This window comes from Salvia miltiorrhiza, chromosome 4 (genome assembly GCF_028751815.1).
Source record: "Salvia miltiorrhiza cultivar Shanhuang (shh) chromosome 4, IMPLAD_Smil_shh, whole genome shotgun sequence".
Classification (NCBI taxonomy): domain Eukaryota; kingdom Viridiplantae; phylum Streptophyta; class Magnoliopsida; order Lamiales; family Lamiaceae; genus Salvia; species Salvia miltiorrhiza.
Genome location: NC_080390.1, coordinates 2,836,731 through 2,863,500, shown reverse-complemented (window position 1 = coordinate 2,863,500; position 26,770 = coordinate 2,836,731). Strand labels below are relative to the sequence as shown.

Genomic DNA, 26,770 nt, shown 5'->3' with positions numbered 1-26,770 from the left:
TTATAAATGAAATAACTATTATTTCATTCCAACGGCATTAACGACTTCACGTTAACATGATGAGAGAGCGAGAATAGAATCTCATACCTTTTCGCTCTCCGGCTGATGTCGGGAATGGAAGCAATCGGTTGCTCGCAGGGATCCAAGTGTATCCCCTCTATCAAGTCCACACTTAGTGTTCGTGTCGAGTGAGAAGTTTTTCGCTAGCAAAACTAATCACTCTTGTGTTGAAAAATCAGAAAGCGTCGCTCAGAGAAGGAGAGAGACCGTGCAGCCAAAAAGTGAGAGAAAAAGAAATCTGTAGAATCGTTTTTAACTCTGTAGAGAAACGATCCAATTAACCCTATAATTAACTGCCTTAATTATAGAATTAATTTATTTCTACAGTTACGTCTACTCAATAGACGCGGCGTTTCTTTTTCTCCAATCTGGAGAATACCCGGATATCTTATATCCGGATACAGCTATATATATATCCATATATATATATATATATCTGATTTTTATTAGATTTAAAATTAATCTAATTAACTTTATCTCTAATTAAATTAATCCAATTAATTTAATATAGAATCAGACTTGTTAATCTGATTATATTCAATAAAACTAATTTAATTGAATATCTAAATTAACTCATTAATTTAGAACAAGTCTCAATTTAATTAATCAAATTAATTAATTGGATTTAACTATTAAATCGAATCAATCAGACACGTTCTACTAAATTGTGTGTGACCCTCTTAGGTTCACAACTAGCACCAGTAACAGGCTTGTAACACTTTACAACTTACTTAATTTATCCGATAAATTAATTCACTTGAAATTAACTATTTAATTTCAAGAACCTATAAACCATGGGAACATCTAGCAAGTAGCATGGTCATCTAGCACTATGTGAAATAGCGAGTAAACCTATTTTGATTATGAATCGTCATACACGTACAATCCTTCTATCATCTAATTTCCCAATTGGATATTGAGTATGGAATTAAATCGAAAACTCAAGATAATCCAATAATCATATTTTCAATTGAATTCAATAACTCTTTAATGAATCATAATTCATTATGCCCTGGCCAAGGTCTTCAAGTTATGAACAATGAAAACTATAGGAAATTCTCTTGTCTCACAAGTAATAGATTCTTTATTGACCACTCATTAATCTCCATATAAGTTCATATTTCATCCAACATAAAATCTTTAGTGATTGACTAGCAATCAGAAAATATATCAAAATGAAATAGAACTAATACAAGATTACTATGGTGTCTCAAGTCAAAGGACTAATCGTATACTATCATAATATAGTAATTCTTATTTCGATAAAACAAATTCCATATAAGAATTTCTATCGGGTCAGTTCGGTGTACTTGTTCTCCAACAAGCACCCACATATATACACTTACGTCAACTACGTTAATGTTGATGAAACGCAACATTCTCATCTTATGAGTGTGTATCATATGTGCGAGCTAATTCCAACAATTCAATATCCTTTTCTTGAATAGTTATTTCACTCGGAACTATTTTAAGACCAAAGCTTTAAAGACATATTTCATAATCACCATCATATGCGTGATCATATCTTATAACTCTTTATGGTCTAAGGACTTCATCTAAATCGCATAAGTTATTAAAAACAAATACATTAGATAAGTAAATGCCTTTATTAATATAAATTCCAATGAGATTGAATTTACATATAAATAAAAATGACCAATCTAATTGGTGCGCCGGGTGTAACTCTTTCAGAGAGGACGATCGCCGGGAAGCCCGCAGTTTTGGGGAAGTGTCCGAATGTTTGCGGGATGGGGCCGGTGAGCTGGTTGCGACTCAAATCGACGGCGAAGAGGAATGGGAGAGTTGCAAGGGAAGGAGGGATTGAGCCGGAGAGGCGGTTGAAGGAGAGGTCGAGGTATGCGAGATTCTTGAGGTGGGCGAGGAAATGTGGCACAGGTCCGGAGATGTTAGTCCAGCTTATGACGAGGTATCTCAGCTGAGATATCTCGGCGAGTGAAGGTGGGATTGGGCCGACGAGGTTGGGGATCTTGTGGAGGCGGAGGTTCTGGAGGTGGGTGAGATTGGCGAGGGAGGAAGGGATGGTGCCGGCGAGGGCTTGGTAAGGGGCGATGTCGAGGCCGATGACGCGGCTGGTGGTGTCGTTGCAGGTGACGCCGTACCAGTCGCAGCAGTCGAAGATGGGATCCCATGTGGGGAAAGGGTTGGGGTTTGAGAAGCTGTGTTTGAACGCTGTCAGCGCGGCGCTGTCTTCGGGGTGGCAGAGCGCTGCTGCTGCCGAGAGTTGAGGGAGCACGAGGAAGAGGAGCAGCAGCATGGGTGTTGAATGAATGTTGATGAATGGGAAGGGGAAGATGGAGTTGTTGTTGCTTTTTAAAATGCAATTTTTGGATTTGAATTATTATAGTGTAGTCAAGATTTGTGTTCTCTGCCAGACTGCATTATGTAGTGGGCTGCGGTGATCTAGTTTGTGTATTTGGTTGACTTCGTTGTTACATAATGAAGGTTGGGTTGGGACCATGTGAATTTGGACATTATACGGCTAGAGCAGCAGTATATTGCAAATGGGTGTAGCTAGGCGTCACAAACATCAAATGGGATGGGATTGTATGTCCCGTGATTTAATATGTCCTATTGTATATCATTCTTAATTATAATTTTTAATTTTAATTTATTATGCTTTAATATTATAAAAAGATAATTAACAAAGGTTCACTCATCCAGTTATGATTTATAATCATTTTTTATATTTATTTAAATTAATAATAGATTATTTAGGTTAATTATTCAAAGTTATATTTTTTTAAAAAAAAAATAGTGATAAAATGTTAATTAGAGTTTATAATATAATAGTAATATTTGTTGTTTTTATAAATTAATTATGAAATGAAGAGATTAAAAATGGTGCACACTACACAATAGAAATGTTGATTGAAGAAAGAACTAAAATTTATAGCAAATCGGAGTGGCACATAGTAAATTATGGAACAGAGGATTCCATCAACAATGAATTAGCCAACAACTCAAATTTTATAAGGTTAGAATCGAAAATTTATAATCCAAAAAAATTTAAAATTGATCGAATTACCTGCAAGTCTGCAACTCGTATAGTCCACAATCTGATTGGACTACCCCAAATCTGATGGATTGGCTCTATTGATATCCCTGCATAGTCTCTATAAAAGCAAGAATTTTATCTTTTCCTTTCGATTCATGAAATGCAATCAGCAGTGATGCTGCTACTCTCCCTCTTCCTCTTGGTGGTGCTCCCTGAATCGTCGGCGGCGGGGCTGTGTCACCCCGACGACAGGCGCACGCTGACGGCATTCAAAAACAGCTTCACGAGCCCCGACCCTTTCTCGTCGTGGGGTCCCCCCTTCTTCGACTGCTGCGACTGGAACTCCGTCAGCTGCGACCAGACCACCGGCCGCGTCACCGGCCTCGACGTAGGCCGTTACAGAGACCTCACCGGCACCATCCCTCCATCCCTCGCCAACCTAACCCACCTCGTAGTTCTCCGCCTCCACAAAATGGACAAACTCGCCGGCCAAATCCCGCCCGCACTCGCCCAATTATCTCAGCTGAAATTCCTCATCATAAGCTGGACTAATATCTCCGGACCCATCCCAGATTTCTTCACACGCTTGAAGAATCTAGAACACCTTGATCTTTCCTTCAACCGCCTCTCCGGCTCAATCCCTCCTTCTCTCCCAACTCTCCCATTCCTCTCCGCCATTGATTTGAGCCGAAACCAGCTCACCGGGCCCATCCCACAGACGTTCGGGCGCTACTTCCCGAAAACTGCCCCAGCAATCATCAACCTCTCCCACAACAAGCTGTCGGGCCCACTTCCGTCTTCCTTGTCCAGCGTCAACTTCTCGTCCATCGATGTTTCTAGAAACAATCTGTCGGGAGATGCATCGGTGTTCTTCGGTGAAGGGAAGATGACGAGCAGCATCGACATTTCGAGGAACGGGTTTGAGTTTGATCTGTCGAAGGTGAGGTTCATGGAGGGGGTGGATGCGGTGGATATATCGCATAACAGGATTTACGGGGAGATTCCGCAGCAGATCACGGATGCTGTGTTCTTGCAGTTTTTGAATGTTAGTTATAACAGATTGTGTGGGGAGATTCCGACGGGGTGGAAGTTGAGGTATAGGTCTGAGGCTTGGGATAATTCCTCGTTTTCGCATAATCGATGCCTTTGTGGGATTCCATTGGATCCATGCAAGTGAGTCTCAAATTGCAATCTCATGTTTGTTTCTGCTAATCGATTATGAAGAAGCGTATGAATCATGGATGCAGGTTCTTTGATTTGGGTCATCTTACTAGCTGATTTTCTTGATTTGTTTCATCACCAAACATAATTTCATTAACTGTTATAAATATTGATTGGATCCAGCCATCAATCTGTCCCTCAATCACCTTGTCTAGATCTTGTGATATTTACGTACACTAGTATATCACCCGCGCTATGCGCGGTGATTGTGATTTTAAATTCGCATAAAATGTGTATATGTTTTATAATTATTAATATTCTCGTTCGAATTTGATATAGTATCATATTTTCTTATTCGGACGTTTAATTTAATATGTCACTTTCTAAAATAAAAAATCAATAAATAATTAACACGCTTACTCAACTCATTATTTACATCAAATGTTATTGTGGCCCACAAATAATTATCTATCTTTTCATTTAAAAAATAATATCTTCATTATCTCTTCTACTTTTTTGACAAATATACCCTAAAAATTACTTTTTTCTTTCTTATTTTATTATGAGCTATCTGTTTATTCAAATTTGTGTCCAAGTCTCGTGGCTCATTGAATTGGGATGAAGTGAGTAATATAAACAAATAAAATTAAAATTTGATACCAAATTTGTTACTATTTGTAAAGTGATCAATGTAATATATACAAAAATATAACATGTGTCTATACATATATAATACTCCCTCCGTCCGCCAAGATTATGGCAATTTGCTTGGTCACGGGATTTAATAAAATTGGTGATGATTTTGATGTAGTGGAGAAATGGTCCCACCACTTTATGAGATGAGTGGTTGAGATTGAATTTTGAGTGGTTTTTTTGTAAATAAAGAGTGTTAGTAAAGATAAAATATTAAAGAGGATGGTGGGACCATTGCCATAAAAGGAAAGTGACATAATCTTGGCGGACGCCCAATATAGTAATTGTGACATAATCTTGACGGACGGAGGGAGTATCATTTATATATGGAGTTGCTATAACAATACAAATAAAATTTATCAAATCAGATAAGTTGTCTATGAATTACTATGTAACATTACGAACTTGCTATGAAAAAAAGATCAATTAAAAAACAATCAACCTATAATTTCAAACTTTGGACCAAGAATTTATTCAGTAAAACTACGATTTCACCAAATATCTTTACAATTTATGGGATGAAAATATTTGCTATTAAGCATATTGATCTCTGACATGCTATATTTCAACACATATTTTTGAAATATTAATAGACACGTAAAGATATTAGAATTTAATTTATTACTTATCAAAGATAATTGTATGGATACAAAAAAATACATACATTAATTAAAAAATGTCATATTTAGAAAGTGACAATAATTTTGAACAAATTCAAACATATGATTTTCTTTATCTCTTATAACTTTTGATACAATTAAAATTGGATTATTTAATCTTGACTATATTTTTAATTCATTTGATGATTACATAAATATTAAAAATTAAAATCAAAATTAAGAAAATAATAATATCTGATAATATATCTTAGATTTTTTTTTGTTTTGTGTTAATAATTTACACATACCTTTCTTTATTTCACTTTGAAATTCACTCATTTTCAACTTATTTCAGCAAATTAACTACTAAATGATTGACCAATAATACCCTTTTAAATTTAGTTGCTCGTAATTAATTTTATTAACTTATAATTATTCTAATATTTATTGATTTAACCAAATGATTAATCAATTCAACAAAAAAGGATGCACGTATTATTATATTTAAAATATTCGTAGACAATCTTTTGTAAAGTGACAACGTTATGATTTTCTTCTTGACATAAATTATACTAATATAAAATATTATCTTCTTATAATAATGACATTGCATCATATTTAACAATTTTTCTATGTAAAATAAATAGAACTACATATACTATGAAAATTAAAATGTCATAAATAAGAAAATAATGAAAAAAAAAGAAAAAATATTTTTAAAAATGTTTAAGCATGTCAGTTGTCTCAAATTCGAGAAAAATAATTAAAAACTAAAAAAAATTAATTAATATATACAAATCTTAAACGGTCATAAATTACTTGGTAAATTGAATTATACTTTTCATGTATCAAATTAAAGGTTATTCATGATCTTTTGTTTAAAATACATAAGTAAATATTGCATATTTGATCCCAAAGAAAATTATACAAAAAAAAAAAAAATTGTGCAATCAAGAGAAAGCATAATAAATTGAAACTAAATAGTTCATACGTGACAAAATAATTTGATTTGTTTATTGAGAGCTTGCATTTTTTAAGTAATATAGTAATAGATATTTTACAATATTAAACATATTTTAATTAAAACAAATTATTCCTTCTTCTAATTTTATAGTAAAATGACAATTCACACACTCTTCCATTTTCATAATATATATTAGTATGCACATAGATTATATTTTCAAAATATAATAAGATTAAAATTTAATTTTTAAATTTATAGATTAAAATAATAATAAATAAAAAATGCAAACCATATATAAATATATTACTATTATAATTATTTTAAAGAACATTGACATAATTCTTTTGTAATGCCATCGTTTTGTAATTTCCTTCATAAAATAAACTATAATTTGTAATTTGATGTCTTTTGATATTAATTTTATTTTGTTCCATTAATAAAATATATACATTAGATAAATCTAAATGTATAATATAATAATCAAAATATAATAAATAAAAAAGATAGAGAAATAAGAAACAAATAAAGTTAAAAGAAATTAAACATCAAAATACACGGCAGTTTTTTTGTGGGAAACGTGGCTCAATATTTTCAATAATGAATTTATGCAAATTTTTTCAATTCCAAATTTACCCTTCAAATTGAATTTATTGACATTTACTTTGCTTTTTATATATATAAAGATAAAGATATTATGGTGTGATCAAATGAAAAAAAATCTTATGTATTAACTAAAATCAATCATAACCATTCAGCTTTGCATTATTCACAGATTTCATGAAAAAAAAACATTAAAGTAGTATTAAAAAAACATTAAATATAATATAAAAAGTATTAATATATTTTTAAAATGATTAATGTCAATTTACACAAAAAACTAAATGCATAATCCTAAAAATGTCTTGAACTATCGATAATACATAAATCAACGTCCCGATCCATTGAGGTTGTAACAAAAAGAAGCTATAGTCCTAGTAATGATTTAATTTCTTGTATATATTTTTACTTTTTTAAAAAAAATAATGACATGGCAAAAATGACAATTTTTTTTTTGGCACCAAGTAAGTATATCACTTAAATCCAGAAGTACATCTGTGATCCTAAAATTATCTTCAACTATATATTAATAGTATCAACCAAAACTTCAAAGCATATATTAGGATTGTAACAAAAATATCTTGCTAGCAACTTACCTCACCGCAACTTGCACATCTTTAATCTCGATATGATGCTTCGACAACCATCCATGGCTACGCGCTGCACTACCTTGTTTTTTTAGTGCAATTTTTGGATATGGATGGAGGTGTTTCAATTATTAATGTCTGGTCAGAATAGTGGGCAGTTGACTCCATTATTGCAGCATAAAGGTTAGATATTTGGGAGCATGTGAATATTGGACTCTTTTAAGTTCTCCATTATTATTTGTAAGAAAGTGTGATCATTTACACGGATCCAATGGAACCCCACAGAGGCATCGGTTATGGAAGAAAGACGAATTATCCCAACTCTCAGACCTATACTTCAACTTCCACCCTGTCGGAATCTCCCCACACATTCTGTTATAACTAACATTCAGAAACTGCAAATACACAGCCTCCGTTATCTGCTTCGGAATGCTCCCATAGATCTTGTTGTGAGATATGTCCAGCACGTCCAACGACTCCATGAATCCCACCTTGGAGAAATCAAACTCGAAGCTGTTCCTCGAGATGTCGATGGTGTCGGCAACCTTATCCTTTCCGAACAGCACCGACGCGTCTCCCGACAGCTTATTTCTCGACAACTTAATCCTCGAGAAGTTGACATTGCCCAGAGAGGCCGGAATGTCGCCGGAGAGCATGTTGTGGGACAGGTCCAGTGCTGTGCTGAGAAGAAAGTGGCCGAACGATTCCGGTATTGGGCCGGTGAGGAGGTTGCGGCTGAGATCAATGGCGTAGAGGTACGGGAGAGACGGGAGGGAGGGCGGGATGGGGCCGGATAGGCGGTTGAAGGAGAGGATGAGGTAGCTGAGGCTGCGGAGATTGGTGAGGAAACTAGGTATGGGCCCTGAGATGTTAGTCCAGCTTATGACTAGGTAGCCGAGGAGGGGGAGCTGCCCGAGCTCCGGGGGGATGGGGCCGACGAGGTTTGGGAGCTTGTGGAGGCGGAGGCGCTGGAGGTGGTGGAGTTTGGAGAGGGAAGGGGGGATTGTGCCGTGGAGATCAACGGAGGCGATGTCGAGGCCAAGGACGCGGTTGGTGGTGTCGTTGACGTGGCTCAATATTTTCAATAATGAATTTATGCAAATTTTTTCAATTCCAAATTTACCCTTCAAATTGAATTTATTGACATTTACTTTGCTTTTTATATATATAAAGATAAAGATATTATGGTGTGATCAAATGAAAAAAAATCTTATGTATTAACTAAAATCAATCATAACCATTCAGCTTTGCATTATTCACAGATTTCATGAAAAAAAAACATTAAAGTAGTATTAAAAAAACATTAAATATAATATAAAAAGTATTAATATATTTTTAAAATGATTAATGTCAATTTACACAAAAAACTAAATGCATAATCCTAAAAATGTCTTGAACTATCGATAATACATAAATCAACGTCCCGATCCATTGAGGTTGTAACAAAAAGAAGCTATAGTCCTAGTAATGATTTAATTTCTTGTATATATTTTTACTTTTTTAAAAAAAATAATGACATGGCAAAAATGACAATTTTTTTTTTGGCACCAAGTAAGTATATCACTTAAATCCAGAAGTACATCTGTGATCCTAAAATTATCTTCAACTATATATTAATAGTATCAACCAAAACTTCAAAGCATATATTAGGATTGTAACAAAAATATCTTGCTAGCAACTTACCTCACCGCAACTTGCACATCTTTAATCTCGATATGATGCTTCGACAACCATCCATGGCTACGCGCTGCACTACCTTGTTTTTTTAGTGCAATTTTTGGATATGGATGGAGGTGTTTCAATTATTAATGTCTGGTCAGAATAGTGGGCAGTTGACTCCATTATTGCAGCATAAAGGTTAGATATTTGGGAGCATGTGAATATTGGACTCTTTTAAGTTCTCCATTATTATTTGTAAGAAAGTGTGATCATTTACACGGATCCAATGGAACCCCACAGAGGCATCGGTTATGGAAGAAAGACGAATTATCCCAACTCTCAGACCTATACTTCAACTTCCACCCTGTCGGAATCTCCCCACACATTCTGTTATAACTAACATTCAGAAACTGCAAATACACAGCCTCCGTTATCTGCTTCGGAATGCTCCCATAGATCTTGTTGTGAGATATGTCCAGCACGTCCAACGACTCCATGAATCCCACCTTGGAGAAATCAAACTCGAAGCTGTTCCTCGAGATGTCGATGGTGTCGGCAACCTTATCCTTTCCGAACAGCACCGACGCGTCTCCCGACAGCTTATTTCTCGACAACTTAATCCTCGAGAAGTTGACATTGCCCAGAGAGGCCGGAATGTCGCCGGAGAGCATGTTGTGGGACAGGTCCAGTGCTGTGCTGAGAAGAAAGTGGCCGAACGATTCCGGTATTGGGCCGGTGAGGAGGTTGCGGCTGAGATCAATGGCGTAGAGGTACGGGAGAGACGGGAGGGAGGGCGGGATGGGGCCGGATAGGCGGTTGAAGGAGAGGATGAGGTAGCTGAGGCTGCGGAGATTGGTGAGGAAACTAGGTATGGGCCCTGAGATGTTAGTCCAGCTTATGACTAGGTAGCCGAGGAGGGGGAGCTGCCCGAGCTCCGGGGGGATGGGGCCGACGAGGTTTGGGAGCTTGTGGAGGCGGAGGCGCTGGAGGTGGTGGAGTTTGGAGAGGGAAGGGGGGATTGTGCCGTGGAGATCAACGGAGGCGATGTCGAGGCCAAGGACGCGGTTGGTGGTGTCGTTGCACTCGACGCCGTACCAGTTGCAGCAATGGAATTGAGGATCCCATGAAGGGAGGGAGGAGTTTGGATTGGAGAAGCTGTTTTTGAATGCTAAGAGTGCGGCTAAGTCGTTGGGGTGGCAGAGTTGTGCTGCTGAGAGTGGAGGGAGTGAGAGGAAGAGCAGCAGAAGCAGCATTTTTAGTGGGAGTTGCAAAGATAATTAAGAGAGTGTGTAGGTCATATATGGTTTTGGATCTTACCTTTTATAGACATGTTTAGGTATATTTTCTCATATGTTGACAAATACATATACATATTATTACTAAAAGAATACATAACCAATGCGTGTGGCAAGACGTATTAGGAATTAGGATCTGTAGAGATGTGAGTGCTTATGAAGATTTGGTCAAAGATGGTGGCTGATTATTGAGGTTTCCTGAATTTTACAGAATGCAGAAAATGGAAAATCATGCTAAATACAAGTATTTAATCACATCTTGAATAATTATAATTCTTTATTAAACTAATAATTATTATTCCCTCCATTCCACTAAAAATGGATAAAATTTAACACAAAAAAGTGTAGATCCTATCACTTTTAGCTATTTTTACATCTCTTTAACCACTTTTAATGAGACACAGGAATATAAAATAGTAAAATTAATACACTAGGCAGTACACAGGATTTCATCCAGGTAACAACAGTGTTATGACACCATGTATAATGTAAATCATGTTTATAACGTTAAAACTGTTAGATTTCAGAGTGAAATATATAATCGAACCAACACTGTTAAAAGACTTTTTAAATCCCTGCACATTAGAGCATGTATATCATTTATGATCAAAATCGTAATAAGGCATAGCTGTTGAAAAGTACGACCAATGAACATCAGGAAAAATAATGATACAAGAAAAACTCGTCACAACCTCAACGAATAAATCTAGACATTTAATCTAAAATACACTCAAACTTTACAATTTTACATTCAAAATTGAGACAACAGAAAATGCTCATGTATTCTACACGCTGCATCTTCTTCCTAACTGTAATACTGCACAGGCCGTAGCAATAGCGTCTCAAGCTCCGGCTCCGTTACTCAGTTGGAGAGTCATTTTTATGTTCATTGCTGCCAATTCCGCAGCTAAATATCTGAAGACATAAGGCATAGCGACAGTCTCCATACCCTTACTAGTCCGGCAAGAGACACACGTGACCTTTTTCGGAGCCTTGCTAGGTAGCCTTATACCAATCATATCGCGCACTTCTTTCTTAGGCGACAAGATTAGTGATGTCGACAGGATGCTTCCGCAAAGGGAGCACACGTCAGCAATGTGATAGTCGGAACTCTTGTGGAGCCTGTCGTGTAACAGGTATGCAGCACCGTGAGCTAGAAGTGAATCTCGTTCCATTTCCCCAAAACGTACACCACCACCGCGCTTTCTTCCTTTGATAGGTTGTCTTGTCACCTGATCAATTGTTCCTGTGGAACGAACCTGGAAACAAACAAATACGCTATGAGATTTGGGAACCGAGCCACTAGGAATTCCCATTTCCAAGAATTTGTGTTCTGAGAGAAAACCTCGTACCTGGAATTTATCTGAAACCATGTGCCGGAGACGCTGATAATATACAGGACCAATAAATATTTCACACGTCAGCTCTGTCCCGTAAACGCCACTGTACAATACCTCTAACCCGTGGTAATTGAACCCGCGTTCAACCAAAAGTGAACCGAGTTCATCTACGAGTGAACTAGAGTCAGATTCTGACCCTTCCGACTTCTTCATAGAGCTTGAAAATGGTGTAGCATCCACGAAATTTCCGTGCAAGGCGCCTCCCTACAACCACATACGATCACATACTTTAAAGTCAGGCCAAGTCTGCTGATATCGAACATAAGATGTTATACAAAGTACTTATGCTTACTGCACATACCTTAGCAGCAATTGATTCTAAAAGCATAGCAATTGTCATCCTAGAAGGAAATGCATGAGGATTAATGATAAGATCTGGTCGCATTCCGGTGACTCCAGAGAAAGGCATGTCAGTATCCTGCCAAAGCTGAGAGCAAACACCCTTTTGACCATGTCTGCTGCTAAATTTATCCCCAATTACTGGATTTCTTGGATGCCTAAAACGAATGTTTGCCTGCATAAAGGATGAGCAAACAATTGCTGGATTAATTGAATACTTGTAAAAGCTTAGTATAAGAACTTACCATAAAAATTAAAATAATAGTTTAACTTTAAGATATGTGATTTTTTAAACAGTAACCAGTGATATATTAAAATATACAGATAAGAATACAAGATACAAACCAAACATTCAAAGATACCCAAAATTCCTCTTCCGGACAAGCAATGCTCAACAAACCCAATAAGCATATAGCCAAAAAGGCTATTACTGAAATTGAAGGTAGAGATTCAAGGTAATACAATTATTCGCTTGAAAATCTACATGAAAAATTTTATGCAAGGCAGGCGGGAGCAGGTGAAAATTACGTGTTAGGTATGTTTCTGTTAAGTGACATAATTAAGTGAGAGTAGGAAGGATTTATTCCACCACATTGGAATAGGACAAGGGTAGTGATACAAGGTACAGACCAACCTAAAATACAGCATAATTGTATACTAAATAGAGAATTACAAGAGTGACAACAGATAGTCAGAGAAGTTACTGGTCACTACAAACCATCATAAAAGTTTGTCCATTTCAGAAGTTAATCTGTACTAGAGAAATGTGTAGAAAAATCATGTCACACTTCATATTGCTGATAAATCTAGCAAAACAATCTATCTACGTCAAACAAGAATATAAATTGAACTGAAATGCATCCAACCTCTATCTGAAGATATATTAAAAAACAGAGTAATGGATAAGTCAAACTCTTGAAACTGTGTACTTACCTTTTGTATGTGCTTTTTGTTTTTCACATCAACAGCAACATAATCAACATACGCATGATCTGAACCTTTTAACTTGTTTGTTGATACAGTACTTGTAATTTCATTATAGATGCCACAATACGGCTCACCGGGGCTTATCCTCTGAAATTGCGAAAAAAACTTAATTTAGACCCACTTAGCTAAGAATAAAAAAGGAAACACAAGTATACATCGTCTACCTGCCCAACAAATGGGAGACCGTCAGAATCAATCAATTGATGACTTGATTTATCCAGATTGCTTCTGCCAAATGATCTCTGGGAGCGATCCGCCTTGATGTTTTGTTCAGCCAAGTCAATTGTTTCTGTCTGCAATGAAAATATCATTAGTGTCAGCAGCAAGCCAGCGAACTCTTGCAAATTGTACGTTCTATCTAACAGAAAATTGATTCTGAGTTACATAAAAAGGCAAATCGTGCAAGATCGTGAAAAATATACCGTGGTACAAGACTCCACCTTGTAGCTAAAATGTGCAACGCAAACTTGATAAATCATACACACAACAATTTTAATTTTGTGCAGAACATTTTTTAAGCAGTAACTTGAATATATATATGAACTATTGCATTTGATGTTAAATACCCATTCATTATTTTTAGAATACTGGCACTCCAGCAGCAGCCCCTTCATCTTTCAATTGAATTGCTATTTCATTTGTTATTTTAAGTATGATCATTATTTATAAATAAAATAACCTCTTATAGTTAAAACACATTTACCGAATAAAATCATGAGTTTACTATAATTCTACCTAATTTTGTAGCTGTGCCTTGGTAACTCATTCAGTGTGGAAAATATATAAACTCATAAAATCATAAGAGTAAACTTGTTTTTAAAACGATCTCTAAATTACATTCTCAAAATATTTTAGCATGCAAAAGTAACAAGAGTCGAGATATTCTAAAATTATCCACATGACACAAAAATATCTCCAGTAGCAACTACTCAATTAACATCATAACCTATCAACTTTGTTAACTCTCTCTATCCATGTCTTGCTGCAGCTCAAATTAACTCACTTACAAAACATATTTTCTTACTTTGCCATTATTAGAAGATTTAAAATAAACTAAATGTTCTCAAATCACAACAAAATGGTGGTTCTCTCAACTCAACTAAGGGGGGTGTATTCGTTCAGGAATTCTGTAGATTTTTAAAATCTCTGGATTTTTAAAATCTACAGATTTCACACAGATTCTTCATGTATTTTGGAATTCTAAACAGAATCTGTATAGATTTTCAACGGATTTTAACAAGAATTTGACGTGATTTTTACGGATTTGAAATCTACCATCCCAGCGCTCGTTGGAGTTAATTGAGCGTTGGGACAGCTCCCAACGATCGTTGGGTTTCAGAAACTATGAACGCCCACACACACACACAAAATTATACTACGAGAAGATAGTCAAAGATTTTGAGGGAAGGCATGTGCTGCTGTGCTGCTGCTCGTACCAAACATGGCCAACTGCTGTGCTGCTGCTCGTACCAAAAAGTGCTTTCTAAACAGTAATTTTAGCGATAGCAGTGAGTCAGTTGCCAGCTGCAAATTGAAGTTCCCAGTGTGGGAGCTAAGTAGCTGTTTCTCTACTGAGAAGAGCTCCACCACCTCTGCTTTAGCTTCAAGAGATTGTGGATAAAACAAATGGATACAATCCCCATCAAAATCAGCACTAAGGGGACCGCAAATAAGAGGATTAATCTTGACTGTATGATCATCGTGAATGTAAACTGATAAAGCTTGTAGAGAATGTTTGTGCGTGGTTGGTGGTCTATTAATGAAGACAATATAACCATCCATTATCCTACGATGCACAACCTGACCAGGCCTCAAAAACGTATGCCCTTTTGAGCCTTCCCTCAGTGAATATGTCGACTGACCATCCCTGTACGTTAAGCATAGCTTTTCATCCACCAGCTTCTGTAACCATTGCCCACTGGAATTCGATGTTAGTGTAGCAAAGTGCCCCAGCGATCGCTGGAATTTAAAGTGTGGAGCCACCCTAATTACTAAGAATTTAAAGTGCCCCAGAGATCGCTGGGTGCCAGCAGCCGCTGGCTTCTTCAAGCCACGGCCGCTGGAACCCAATCGGCGCTGAAATATGAAATATTCCGAATTCTCGTGGTCGGAGGTCGGATTTGTTCATGTGTATTTTTTGAATGAAATCAATGAAAATCAGTCCAATTTTAAAATCCATAAATTTTTAATTACCTTTAGATTTTCATAGATTTTTAAAAGTCTGAAACGAATACCTCTGGATTTTTATAGAATTTTAAAAGTCTTGAACGAATACCTCTAGATTTACGTAGACTTTTAAAAGTCTTGAACGAATACACCCAGATTTTAAAAGTCTGCAGAAATCTATTAAAATCCTGAACGAATGCACCCCCTAAGTGTTTTCTTAAGTGATTGATTCTGAAAGATATCCTATTCAAACTAATGTATATATATATTCCAAGAGGACAATCTTTGGAAACAAAATAGACTTGCAAGGCCAGTAAAGCAGCATCAAGAGAAGGGATGAGAGGAACAAGAACATATAAGAAAGGTGACACTGATCAAAAATGGAATGATAGAAGTATCTTTAAGGATAAAGTTGCATTTCAGTACATAAGATGATAGAGTCTAGGTAGACCTGGTATATGTATCCGCGGCACATGCCACGCTCCACAGATGACTTATTTAAAACCATCGCATCCTCCATGTCATATCTGCAATATAGAAGAAACCAAATCAAACCAAATTCTGATAGATGGTCTAGGAAAAGGAGAAAAGATGTTTTACCCTGAATATGCTAAAACTGCTACAATTGCATTAGTTCCAAGTGGACAGTCATCGATATTGTACTTCTCATATGTCTTTGTCCGCACAATAGGTGTCTGTGGGGTCTGTAGAAAAAGACACACAAGCGTTAAGAGTAGAAAGTGAAACTTAGGCATTGAGATGCATTTCACCAATCAAAGCATCGAGGACTCCCATACTACCATATCAATCATATAAAACAAGTTAATTCCTTAGACAAGAAGGCTCAACTGATAAAGAAAAAAGAAAAGAAAAGAAAATTAACTTGCAGAAGTTATCCATACAAAGTTTCTCAATTACATCTTCAGCTAAGAATGTTACTATAGATAGAGCACACTCGACTTAACCAAATAGTTAGAAAGCTTTCACGTACAAATAATTTTCTGCCTGTTAGGCTCTAGGGAAATATAATACATGCCCTCTCTCCCAAAGTTTGTGTGATATCCATAAACATCACTCAATATGCTTAAAAAGGAAGGTTTGGGAAAATATCCTCACATCAAACCGAAATATGTGATCTAAACCACATTAGAGCAAAAGATTACTACAAAAGTTTTGTACTTTTCAACTCTAATCAAATTCTTGACGGGTCAACGGAAACATAATATTGAGAATGAGGTATAGAAGGATAATTCCATTTCACAGTAGAATATGCAAATGTCCTTTCCACCTACCCTTTCATCATTCTCTAAGGTCTTTTCTACATCCCTGGCCAGGTCGGGTGAATGTGAATGACCACTTAATTTTACAAAAAAGATTCCTCGCTTGTTTAAACCACCAGCTATATTCTGTACACAACTTCACCACCATGACAACAGGGTTAAGATCTTATTGGCACGTTTTCAGTTTCTTTGAATTCATTCACAGTGGTTCTAGAAAGCAAAACAACATTGCAGAAACACACAAAGCTTTCTGGCCCAATAAGAATTTTGAATTATCTTTTAAACTGGTTTAATATTCCTGCAAAAGAACAACAAAACGAAAACTAGGAACCGGATGACAACCTTGATCTACCACCCAAAAAGATAATACACAATATGTGCAGTCAATTCTGGTATAGTAATGCTAATAATTAATTATCAGAGCAAAAATTCTCAAGTGCTCAACCCTGCAAATGGACAACCTGATCACCCTGCTAGTAAGTGGAGATCAAGCCATTTTTCATCAACACATTTTGTTTCATTTCAAGATATATACCACACTTTCCATATGCATAAATACTTCAGAGGCACCATACCTAAATAAATTTTACACTAAACAAAGTCAGGTCAACCATAGCAGCCATTTTCTCAAACATCTATATCAGAGTTTTCATTTCTAGAATTAATCAACAATCTAAGTTCAACTTCAATGTAACCAGGATAACCAAAAAAGTCCAAATATAAGAAAGAAACCCTTTCAGAAGTTTAAGGTATAAGAAAGCATGTGTAAGAATTCACAACCACCAGTTGGGAGGGCATGAAACAACGGCCGCTAACGGCTAACCTGAAGATGATACAGCTTTTGATCAGCTCGAGAGTTTATAGCTTGACAAGAAAAACCCATTGTTTGTTTTGCCATCTGTACAAGTTAAGGATGAAAAGGTCAAAATGCAAACTTTGCATGGAGAAAGGGCAAAATATGAATCCTCATCCAAAATGAGCAGACGAAAACCTGACACTGGTACATATTACGAGGACTCTGATTGTGGTCAGACCAAGGTGTAAGATTTCCAACAACACTCAATATTCCAGTTGGATGAATTTCTGCATGAGTAGCAGGAAAAACATCCTTCCTTCCCCCATTTCCTCCGTCAGGACAACTTATTTCCATGTAAACCTACACAAACACACACACATGTTATGGTAGGACCCTGCAAAATCTTGATAGAGGATACTGCAAATAAAGTAGACAAAATTAAGTTTCAACCTATTCATGTATCACACACATGCAACGCAATGTCACGGAGATCTTATACCCACCTGCTCAAAGGGCCCTATGAGCTCAATATTGTTGCTCTCTTCAGAAGGTATCTGGATATTCCGCACTGGACGAACAAATCTAGATGCAGATGTGAACAGGTACAAGCCAGGGTAAGCTCCACCCATGCTCAAAGGAACATAACCAACCTCAAGATCTTCAGGTATCTGCAACATTTTAAACAATAAAATGGTGCAATCTGAACAAAGAAATTTAGTTATTGCAAAATTATGAAAAACTCACCACAGAAGTTTCCGAAACCTTTAACCTCCGCATATGGCAGACAGCCTTTTCTATAATATTAGAAGCAATAGAACCTACTACACGACCATCTAGAAGCACAGGAAGTACTTCAGGAGGGCCAGCTAGCAGAAGCTTCGGCAATGCTGGAGTCATTCCAATGCTAACCAAAACTTTTAATATTGACTTCCGGATTTCAAGGAAGTCTTTTACTTTCCCTTCTGAATCATAATATGAAGTTAACCCTGCCAAAGAGTATATGCCATTACATTCAATTTCTCCTCAGAAAGGATCACTAAAGTAATAAGTCCTAGAAAACTCATTTATAAGCAATCTTGTATGATAAACTGTTGAAGATCAATTGGTTGTCTCAAGCATAGTTTCCATCTGCTGTCATTAGACTCAATTACAGAATAGTTTCTTAGAAACATAGTGATGGCAATTCTGGAACTAATCACATCTTCATACTAGTATACTACTGCTAATCAAATTCAACGCTCTGTTTGACTTTCGAATCAGTTAGTAGAAATAATAATTTTAATAAGCCCCAGACAAAAATATAAATTGAAGTGAATACTTACGACAAGAAGAAGTCATATGGTTCAGCAGCCCACATGGCTCACCATCAGGTGTGTGAACAGGACACAGAAAGCCCCAAGATCTGCACCGTACATATATCGTTTAAGTGGGAACTGACAAAATGACATGAAGAAGAGGAAGAACGCGCAAAGAAAACAATACAATAGAATCTCCAAGTAATAGGGTATTAGTGCATACTCAGGCAACAACTTCCGAACACTTGTCGTACGAAGCCCAGCAAATGAAGAACCTCGATGAATAGCTCGGAAGTGTGAAATGAAACGCAGATAATTTAATCTCTCGGCCATAACTGTCATCCCAGCTCTCTAGCAACCAAGAATACCAATCAAAACCAAAAGAAAATAAGTAATGTCGCATGGAATTCCAAAAGGATTCTTAACGATCAATAATAATTGGAGTAAAAAGACATCTAGTGCCCCATAGTCATAATAGAAGGGTTTATTAGTGATTCCACCAGCGCGACCCAGAAAAAATCACGAACATGGACAACTATAAACTACATTTAACCAAGATATAATTAGGTTTAAATAAAGCCCCAAAAACATGAGTTAGAGATGCTCCAGTCATATAGATCATATCAGATATAAGTAGTGTACCGGAAGCATACAACGTATCAATGTGATTTTACTACGGGATGATGCTTACTCTCTATAGCTTAGAATATGCAGAAGACATTTTTAGTATGCTTGTTATCATGAAAACACCAAAAGTTATAGATAGAAACAACATATGAAGTTAACATAATTAATTAATCATGTATTATTTCAGATCAAACAATCAACTTTTTAGTTAACTCTCTTATGCCCCATTTCTACTACAAAGATGTGGTACTTATCTGGCACGGTTAAACCATTTTACCTATCAATATTCAACATATGTGAAACATTTGAAAGTAAATACTGTTATTTCAACAAGCAGATTACAAGAGTTTGCTTATCTTTTCCAGTAAATTAGAAGCAAATTACAAATTTCTGTTTACACAATATGATACTCCAAATGCTTTCAATGTGCATAAGTTGTAGTTTTCTGCAATAATGAAAGCGAGTCCTGTTACTTCTGTACCTGCTGTAGATCTAGACCTGATTGTGTAACCAATCTTCCAGTCTTCAGCATATTTTCAATAGCTGCCCCAATTTGCTTTGGAGAAGTTCTATCAATGACTCTCCTGACATCTGCCACTGCCATTAACAAAAAGCAAAGCACATAAATTGTCAGATAATAATTCTTACTAGATAGTATCCTCAAGCTTTGAGCACAAGAGTCTATAAAAGTTCAATGTGTGTATTTTCAACAATGATAATAACCGATAATTTCATTCACCTCTTTATTTGTAGCATTTTTTTCCTGTAAAGTTTACTACTGAAAAATTGGTCAAAGATCATGATTTGTCTGGCAATTAACCCTTATAGAAAGCTTATAAGAAAGATTGATCTATTAAAGATCATCATATGTGTATATGTAATGTGCTATCTATCTATATAACCACAAGTTCCACACCATAAAATCAAAAAGACAGCAAGCCATATTCTATGGGAACTGCAGCATACCGCTGCTTAATTCAAATTTTTTGGCGTTGTTGCCTATTTCCTCTTGTAGTGCTCGTTTTGCCCTCAGTAACCAGTCTTGTAATTTTTCCTGCAAGATACCAAAATAATGAGCTACATTTCCCTAAGAAACACCCAGGACAACAGCAAGATGCTAGAAAAACCAATAGACTAAATATTCTAAAAGAGAGTTGATGTAATTTCTTTATAATATTAATATTACAGCAAATGAACCGATTAGATAATACAGCACAAGCCACTGCTTAGAGATCATCTTAACCAATTCCATTTAGAGACACCCATTTTCTGCTTTAATAGTAACGAAGAGCATAAGAAAGCAGTTATTATCAACAGAGAGCTTCTTAGGAAATAAAGGCAGTGACAAAATTACAATTCCAGGGCACTACCTAATCCCCATTATGGTGAGATTCTCATTTCAGTTATAATCATTATAGAATCAATTGGAGATAACAACAATGGATATTACTTTATACTACTTGACTTTGAACTTTATTATTAGGTTGTGTTTCATCTGTAATCAACTAGCCCTACAATAAGTTCCAAGCTGATCTATCTCTAAACACAGGAGCATAAATTAGTCCTGCAACAGGTTCGCAGTTCAAGACATACGTGAAATGAAAATTTCATGAGTTAACATGAATATATCCGAGAACAGTTCTTCACTCATAGTAGGAGTACTATTACACCATCCATGACAATTCGATTTACAGAGCAGTTCCACACATTTAATAGTATCTTTCAATAGTTGGGACTGTAATGTGGTCCTATAACCAGTGATAAGTCAACAATTATACAGAAAGTGAACCTATCAATTACACAGATCATGCAACCAGATGGAAAATAAATCTATCCAGAAAAAAGTGTCTCCATGAGTACAAAAAACCAAAGCTTTTACCTTGAGATAAATAGTTATTAAGTGACCAGGTAATAGAACCTCTTGGTTTTGTAAAGAATCTGGATTGTCCGGTACTGAAGTCTGGTCTACGAGAGAAAACAACTTCTGCAGCATTAAACTAAATTGAAATTTGAATCAGCTACAAAATGTCAGAGATCTGGAAATATGGGAGCTGATAAAAATACAGAAAAAGTATTTAAAAAAAAAAGAATCAGACAGCAAATAATCTGAAAAATTTTGTCTAGACCAGAAATTAGAAAGAGGTGAAGCAAGGGACACTGACATGAGTAGATTGAACTTGTCAATATTATCATCTAGATGGACAAATATGTAATCTCTTAACACAGCATCAGCAACCTGCAAAACAAAGGCAGACACAACTGAGAAGTGGATTATCTAATACGCTCTTTTAGTATTTATGGAAGGGATGCGAGCGGCTTGGTAGCACATTTGGGTACATGATCTCAGAAGCTACTAAAAAAGGTTTCACTGATTGAGATAAGTTGTTTGATCTACTTTCTATCCTCTAGTGGGAGCAGTCTAAGATGGTTGACGAGATTCAGGAGCTACATTGTGATGATCATTACATTAAACAATCACCATAGAAGACGTGAACTTACATCAGAGTAGCTTTGTTTTTCCATTCCCACCATAAGAGCTTGGAAATGCTCCCCTGGTAATACAAAAGCTTTAGAATGCTAATGCAATAAGCTCACGTGAAACGCAAACAGAGTGTAATTGAGGCTCAGTACCAATATGTTGCAGACACTGAGTGCGAGTATAGAGAGAGAAATACTGAAGTTCATCCAAAATAATTTTTGCTCTTTCACCAATGAGTTGAGTGCCAACAGATCCCTTTCCTCGATCATACTTGTCACTGTAGCAGCATACTAAACTCACATAGATTTCATGATCAGTCGTCTCAGTCAGAGCCTACATAGAGCAGAATGTGACGAAAATAGAAGCAGTGTCAACAATTTGCCGATAAACTTTTCAAGAGCCTCCATGTATTATTATTAACCAACAGATCTCGTACTTTAAATTTTTTACAACAATTCATTTTTGGACCAACTACTAAATCATCTTGCACCCGCAATGTTCCTACACTCATCCAGTATCCTTTTACCCATTCATCAATTTCTTAGACCAGCTTATAAAAGTATCAGATCTTCAGCAGAAACCAAATCAACAGTTGATTCTCAACCTTAGGATAAGAAAAAGAAATTGAATTATAGTACACTGTACAAAAGGATGAACCATACGTAGCATTATGAGAAACCTCTCTCATCTAAAGTTACAAATCCAAAATCTATCTAAATCAGAAACAAAATTCATTTAAATGATTCTTTATTCTGCTCAATCCAAAATGACCACCACGCTGCAGGAACGATGATTCTTTACCAAAGTATTACATAGTCACTCAACTCTAAATTACAAACAGTAAAGCTGATAAGTTTCCATCAATAAATAAAAAGCCAAAACATTTTCAAGTTTACACTTATTTGTAACACATACAACAAGTATTGAGAAACTTTAAGAGTAATTCAAAATAATAGAAACCCCAAAAGAGACAAGAAAATACATGTTACCTTTAATATGATTCCAACAGGAAGCAAATACTCCCTCCCTTGTATCCTAGCACAGAGAACAAAGTTAGACTTTCATAATTGGACTATACGAGCAAAGTCCACTAAGATTTAAAGTTCTCACCAGAACCCAAGCCTTGCACTCCCATTATTAAGGTAGTATAGTTTAACTGTCACCGCAGACTGGTCTTCTCTAACACATCTGAATGTCAACAACAATACAAAAAAAAAATCATTGTTCCAAAGAACTATTTCTAGGACAATAGATTTGCAACAGGCAAGTACAAGGGAAGTCTTCATAGAAGCTTTAAGAAGCACAACTTCAGGCCTAAATCATATCAGTTTCTATGGCCCTTACAATACTATCTTTGACTGGCAAAGCGAAGAAAAACAGTGAGCAGGAGTCCACCATATCCATATAAGAAGATATCCAAAACAGGTATTTCCTTTTTTTGTCACTTGGCATAACAAAAGCCCATGTCATGCAACAACACAAACCTAATGATAACCTTGAGGTAGACTAATGAGGCTGCGGACTAAAAGCAACAATACAATTACCATACAAGAACTTTTGAGCTTCCAGTTCCAACACGGATGATGGTTGATATGTATAAGCAGCACAAAAGATATATAGAACAAAAAAAGGACAGAGCAGCATGCTAGCCTCCCACTACATATAATGTTTCAGATTCCTAAATATCCACCTCGAAACTAGCACAATTTAAACATTGAGATAGAAAGAGAAAGAACCTTATGACTACGGCTTTATCGGTATAACCTTCACGCCGTTCACGAAAAGAATTGCGCACCATGCTCGTTGGCTATATAACATTAAAAGCTGGTGAATAGACAATAAACAACTACAACAACGTGCACTGGGACCATAAGAAGATATAGATAACTTGTGAGTTGAGACCTCAGGTTCAGTATGTATGGCAGTCTTATATTTAGATATTCATGAATTGTGATCAGGAAAGATTGTACTCACATAGTTCCGCTTTGGTAGTATCAGAAGACGAATAACTCTCTCAAGCCCATTCAGGATAAAGTATCTACAGAAAACACAAACACAAGGAGAAAACGTATTACTATTATATAATGTTCACAACTTAAAAGATTCATTTAAAGGGGCAGCATACTTACCCTCCCATTTCTGAAGGCTCTTCTTTGTGTAAAACTAATTTCTTGGGATTATTTGCCGCCCTAAGATGACAGAGTTTGGACTACAGAGAAACAAAGGGGATGTGTAAGGTTGAGAGGCGTTAATAAATGCAATGATGCTCACAGCTAGGGACCACACTAATATACATGCTTTGCCGTTTAGGCTCAAACAAAACATTGAGATGGTATCTATCTTCATGTTTTATTTCCCCACTTATGCTATTTTTCTTAGAGATACTCACCTTTTTTTATTTTCAACCATCGTTTTTCAACATTTATGCCAATAACTTCTAAGAGCACTCCTGACATCACTTAAATGGTCAAACAACGGACTACATAGAGCTTCCCTCGTCAATTCTACGTAGATTATCACCAAATTATGCAAATTTATGTAAGTAAGGATCAATATTAGTTAAAAAAAATGGAAGATAACTGTACTGTAAACATCAAATCATATCTTGAAAGTGAGATGTCGAATTGGAACAATTATCTTCAAGATTCCCAAACAAGCAGAAATCTCAACCAAAAAACCTCTCAAGGAAATGAATCTGTTTTCTTTCAATATCTCTTAGTATCTTATCCTTAAAAGCTCTTTCATAAGAAGCCGACTATAATTGAGAAGGACTAGCTATCACCAATATGGTTGAAAAGACTACAGTTAAATTATAGTCTAGAACTTAAAGACATATGAAACATCCCCGATTTAAGATTGGGGTCAAGTTATCATCTATCAAAATAAGGATTCAGTTGAAAAGCTGTCATCCAAGGTATTATAAGAGGAAGACTAAGCAAAGGCAAAAATCATTGGATGGCATAGTCCATCAATTACCTTTAACATGATAGGTAACTGACCAAGACTAATTTTCTCTCTTATGACTCCTCCAGTACCATACTGAATATTCAGATCCACCATGAACATCCCAGCATACGTGAGTTTTGCTTGTCTACACTGCTCCAGCCACACACAACAGATATTGTATTAACCTCTCGCGATTGGATATAGTTACCAAGATTTAATAATGCCACAAAAGTGTACCTCAAAAGGATATAATGGATCTGACATAGTTCTGGACATTCGCTCTTTTTGAGGAGGATATATTTCCGGAGTGGATAGCCAAAGTATGTCGGGGTTAAGAATAAACCATCAATGGACCGAAATTTGAATATAGTAGAGCACAGCAAGCTCATAACATGACCAGAAAAAAGAAAAAAAATAAAAAAATAATCTTGCACCTCAAGCCTTAAAATTATCATTTTGTACTATAAATTTTTCTGTGAATTCCAAAGTAAACACTTTCAGAAAATAGCTTGTCTTATTCTCTGAAGCTTCAAAAGTTCTACAGGTCATGTTTAATCATACAGGACGTACAGCTGCCAGCTAACGCAATCCAAGACGGACTTATAGAATCAAACATATAGTGAGGACTAGCAAAAACTTGAAAGCTCAACAAGAAATTCAAAAATTCAGCAGAATTTCTTCTAAAAAATTCAAAAGGATATTTCTAAGCTTGAGCTTGGTGTTAGGATCGAAGACTTCGACGGGTTTAATGTTCTGCAACGTCGTCTCGAGCCCGTGCTCTGTCATGTGGTCGAATGAGTCAATATGGTGCCGGAAAAGCTCTCTTAGTGCTTCATAGTCCTTCTCCTCCGCCAGGTGCGGCCGCCATGTCTGCCTGCCGATCTTCTCTTCCTCCACTTGACCGCTACTTGCGGCCATTGGCGCCTTTACGTCGGAGACCGTTGGGAATTTGTCTCGATTTTTTTGTGATTAGGTTTTAAGGAAGAGGAACTCCAAAGGCGGAAAATCAAACTTTTGCACAATGGTTTAAGTAAGGTTTAAGGTCTCAAGTCTGGACAGACATAGTTTGACGAAGGAGAAACAGGGTTTAAGTAATCGGGCTCGGCCCATTTTATTAGGCCCGTCGCCAATTCGGCTAACATTACGGCCCAATAAGAAATTAACAAAGGGTGGTTCTATTCATAGCCCTATTTTACTCTTTATATAACCCCTCATTTTAATAAAATATTAAAATAATTATATATAGACTATTTTATCCCTTAGCCTCATATTTTTTTTTAGACGTGATCATAGTCCAAAAAATTCTGACGAATAAATCTTCCTCTCTTAACTTCTTCTTTGACCAACTTCTATATTAGCTATAATCATTCTTTTTCATTTCTTATTTTCGACTCTTATGTTTTTTGGATCATGTTCTTCCACTCGCCGTCTTCCCACGACACTGGTATCGCCAACTTGAACATACTCCTACACCCGCTCATCGTCCTCGCCAGGATCGCCGAAGTCGTCGCCGCCACCATCGTTTTCGAGTTCCCCAGGCACCCGCACCGCGGGGGCAGCTGAGGAAGATGAAGTCCCCCGTGAACATTGATCTATCCTCAAGCCTAAGATGAACAATGGCATCAAAAAGTCAAAGACAAGTAGAGAATGAAAGAGGCATAAATGCATTTATTCAACGGTTTTTGAGTGCCCAGACTCAGCTTGCACATTTTGTAGAACAGTAGCCGTAGCTGTGGATTTCAATCAAGCTTGAGAGCAACAAACGATGCAACAAAATAGGAGCTCCTATGGAATCACACCTTTTGCCTTGACAAAGCTCCAAGA

At 36.4% G+C, this 26,770-nt stretch overlaps 5 protein-coding genes across 5 annotated transcripts; 1 reads left to right on the top strand and 4 right to left on the bottom strand.

Moving 5' to 3' along the window:
• Nucleotides 1-1,696: 1,696 nt before the first annotated feature.
• Nucleotides 1,697-2,335, bottom strand: LOC131021143 (polygalacturonase inhibitor 2-like). Its single transcript, XM_057950233.1, has one exon. It carries the CDS (start codon nt 2,333-2,335, stop codon nt 1,697-1,699), a length of 639 nt encoding a protein of 212 aa, XP_057806216.1.
• A 614-nt stretch (nt 2,336-2,949) lies between these two features.
• On the top strand, nt 2,950-4,332 carry LOC131022241 (polygalacturonase inhibitor-like). The gene has a single exon (XM_057951707.1). It carries the CDS (start codon nt 3,237-3,239, stop codon nt 4,251-4,253), a length of 1,017 nt encoding a protein of 338 aa, XP_057807690.1. The 5' UTR covers nt 2,950-3,236; the 3' UTR covers nt 4,254-4,332.
• A 3,554-nt stretch (nt 4,333-7,886) lies between these two features.
• LOC131021142 (polygalacturonase inhibitor 1-like) lies at nt 7,887-9,415 on the bottom strand. The gene is made up of 2 exons (XM_057950232.1): nt 9,366-9,415; nt 7,887-8,748 (listed from the first exon to the last, which is right to left on the bottom strand). The coding sequence occupies exons 1-2, from the start codon at nt 9,413-9,415 to the stop codon at nt 7,932-7,934; spliced, it is 867 nt and encodes a 288-aa protein (XP_057806215.1). The 3' UTR covers nt 7,887-7,931.
• Nucleotides 9,416-9,558: 143 nt separating this feature from the next.
• LOC131022242 (polygalacturonase inhibitor 1-like) lies at nt 9,559-10,858 on the bottom strand. Its single transcript, XM_057951708.1, has one exon. It carries the CDS (start codon nt 10,587-10,589, stop codon nt 9,606-9,608), a length of 984 nt encoding a protein of 327 aa, XP_057807691.1. The 5' UTR covers nt 10,590-10,858; the 3' UTR covers nt 9,559-9,605.
• A 334-nt stretch (nt 10,859-11,192) lies between these two features.
• LOC131022206 (DNA-directed RNA polymerase I subunit 2) lies at nt 11,193-26,011 on the bottom strand. The gene is made up of 27 exons (XM_057951645.1): nt 25,648-26,011; nt 25,184-25,266; nt 24,977-25,096; nt 24,130-24,209; nt 23,975-24,038; nt 23,737-23,807; nt 23,111-23,188; nt 22,990-23,035; nt 22,153-22,333; nt 22,021-22,073; nt 21,684-21,757; nt 21,401-21,518; nt 20,488-20,575; nt 20,003-20,118; nt 19,118-19,245; nt 18,922-19,001; nt 18,344-18,585; nt 18,103-18,267; nt 17,795-17,959; nt 17,627-17,701; nt 16,124-16,227; nt 15,975-16,050; nt 13,522-13,650; nt 13,304-13,444; nt 12,333-12,545; nt 11,984-12,235; nt 11,193-11,890 (listed from the first exon to the last, which is right to left on the bottom strand). The coding sequence occupies exons 1-27, from the start codon at nt 25,862-25,864 to the stop codon at nt 11,474-11,476; spliced, it is 3,576 nt and encodes a 1,191-aa protein (XP_057807628.1). The 5' UTR covers nt 25,865-26,011; the 3' UTR covers nt 11,193-11,473.
• Between the last annotated feature and the right edge of the window lie 759 nt (nt 26,012-26,770).

What these genes read in the sequence shown, in the direction of transcription:
- LOC131021142 (XM_057950232.1), bottom strand. Translation starts at nt 9,415, where the DNA reads ATGGATGGTTGTCGAAGCATCATATCGAGATTAAAGATGTGCAAGTTG. An exon ending in TTAAAGATGTGCAAGTTGCG is followed by an intron (nt 8,749 to 9,365) that starts GTGAGGTAAGTT and finishes GAAAATATTGAG; the next exon opens with CCACGTCAACGACACCACCA.
- LOC131022241 (XM_057951707.1), top strand. Translation starts at nt 3,237, where the DNA reads ATGCAATCAGCAGTGATGCTGCTACTCTCCCTCTTCCTCTTGGTGGTG.
- LOC131022242 (XM_057951708.1), bottom strand. Translation starts at nt 10,589, where the DNA reads ATGCTGCTTCTGCTGCTCTTCCTCTCACTCCCTCCACTCTCAGCAGCA.
- LOC131022206 (XM_057951645.1), bottom strand. Translation starts at nt 25,864, where the DNA reads ATGGCCGCAAGTAGCGGTCAAGTGGAGGAAGAGAAGATCGGCAGGCAG. An exon ending in AAAATTTGAATTAAGCAGCG is followed by an intron (nt 20,119 to 20,487) that starts GTATGCTGCAGT and finishes TGTTAATGGCAG; the next exon opens with TGGCAGATGTCAGGAGAGTC. An exon ending in CCATATGACTTCTTCTTGTC is followed by an intron (nt 18,586 to 18,921) that starts GTAAGTATTCAC and finishes ACTCTTTGGCAG; the next exon opens with GGTTAACTTCATATTATGAT.
- LOC131021143 (XM_057950233.1), bottom strand. Translation starts at nt 2,335, where the DNA reads ATGCTGCTGCTCCTCTTCCTCGTGCTCCCTCAACTCTCGGCAGCAGCA.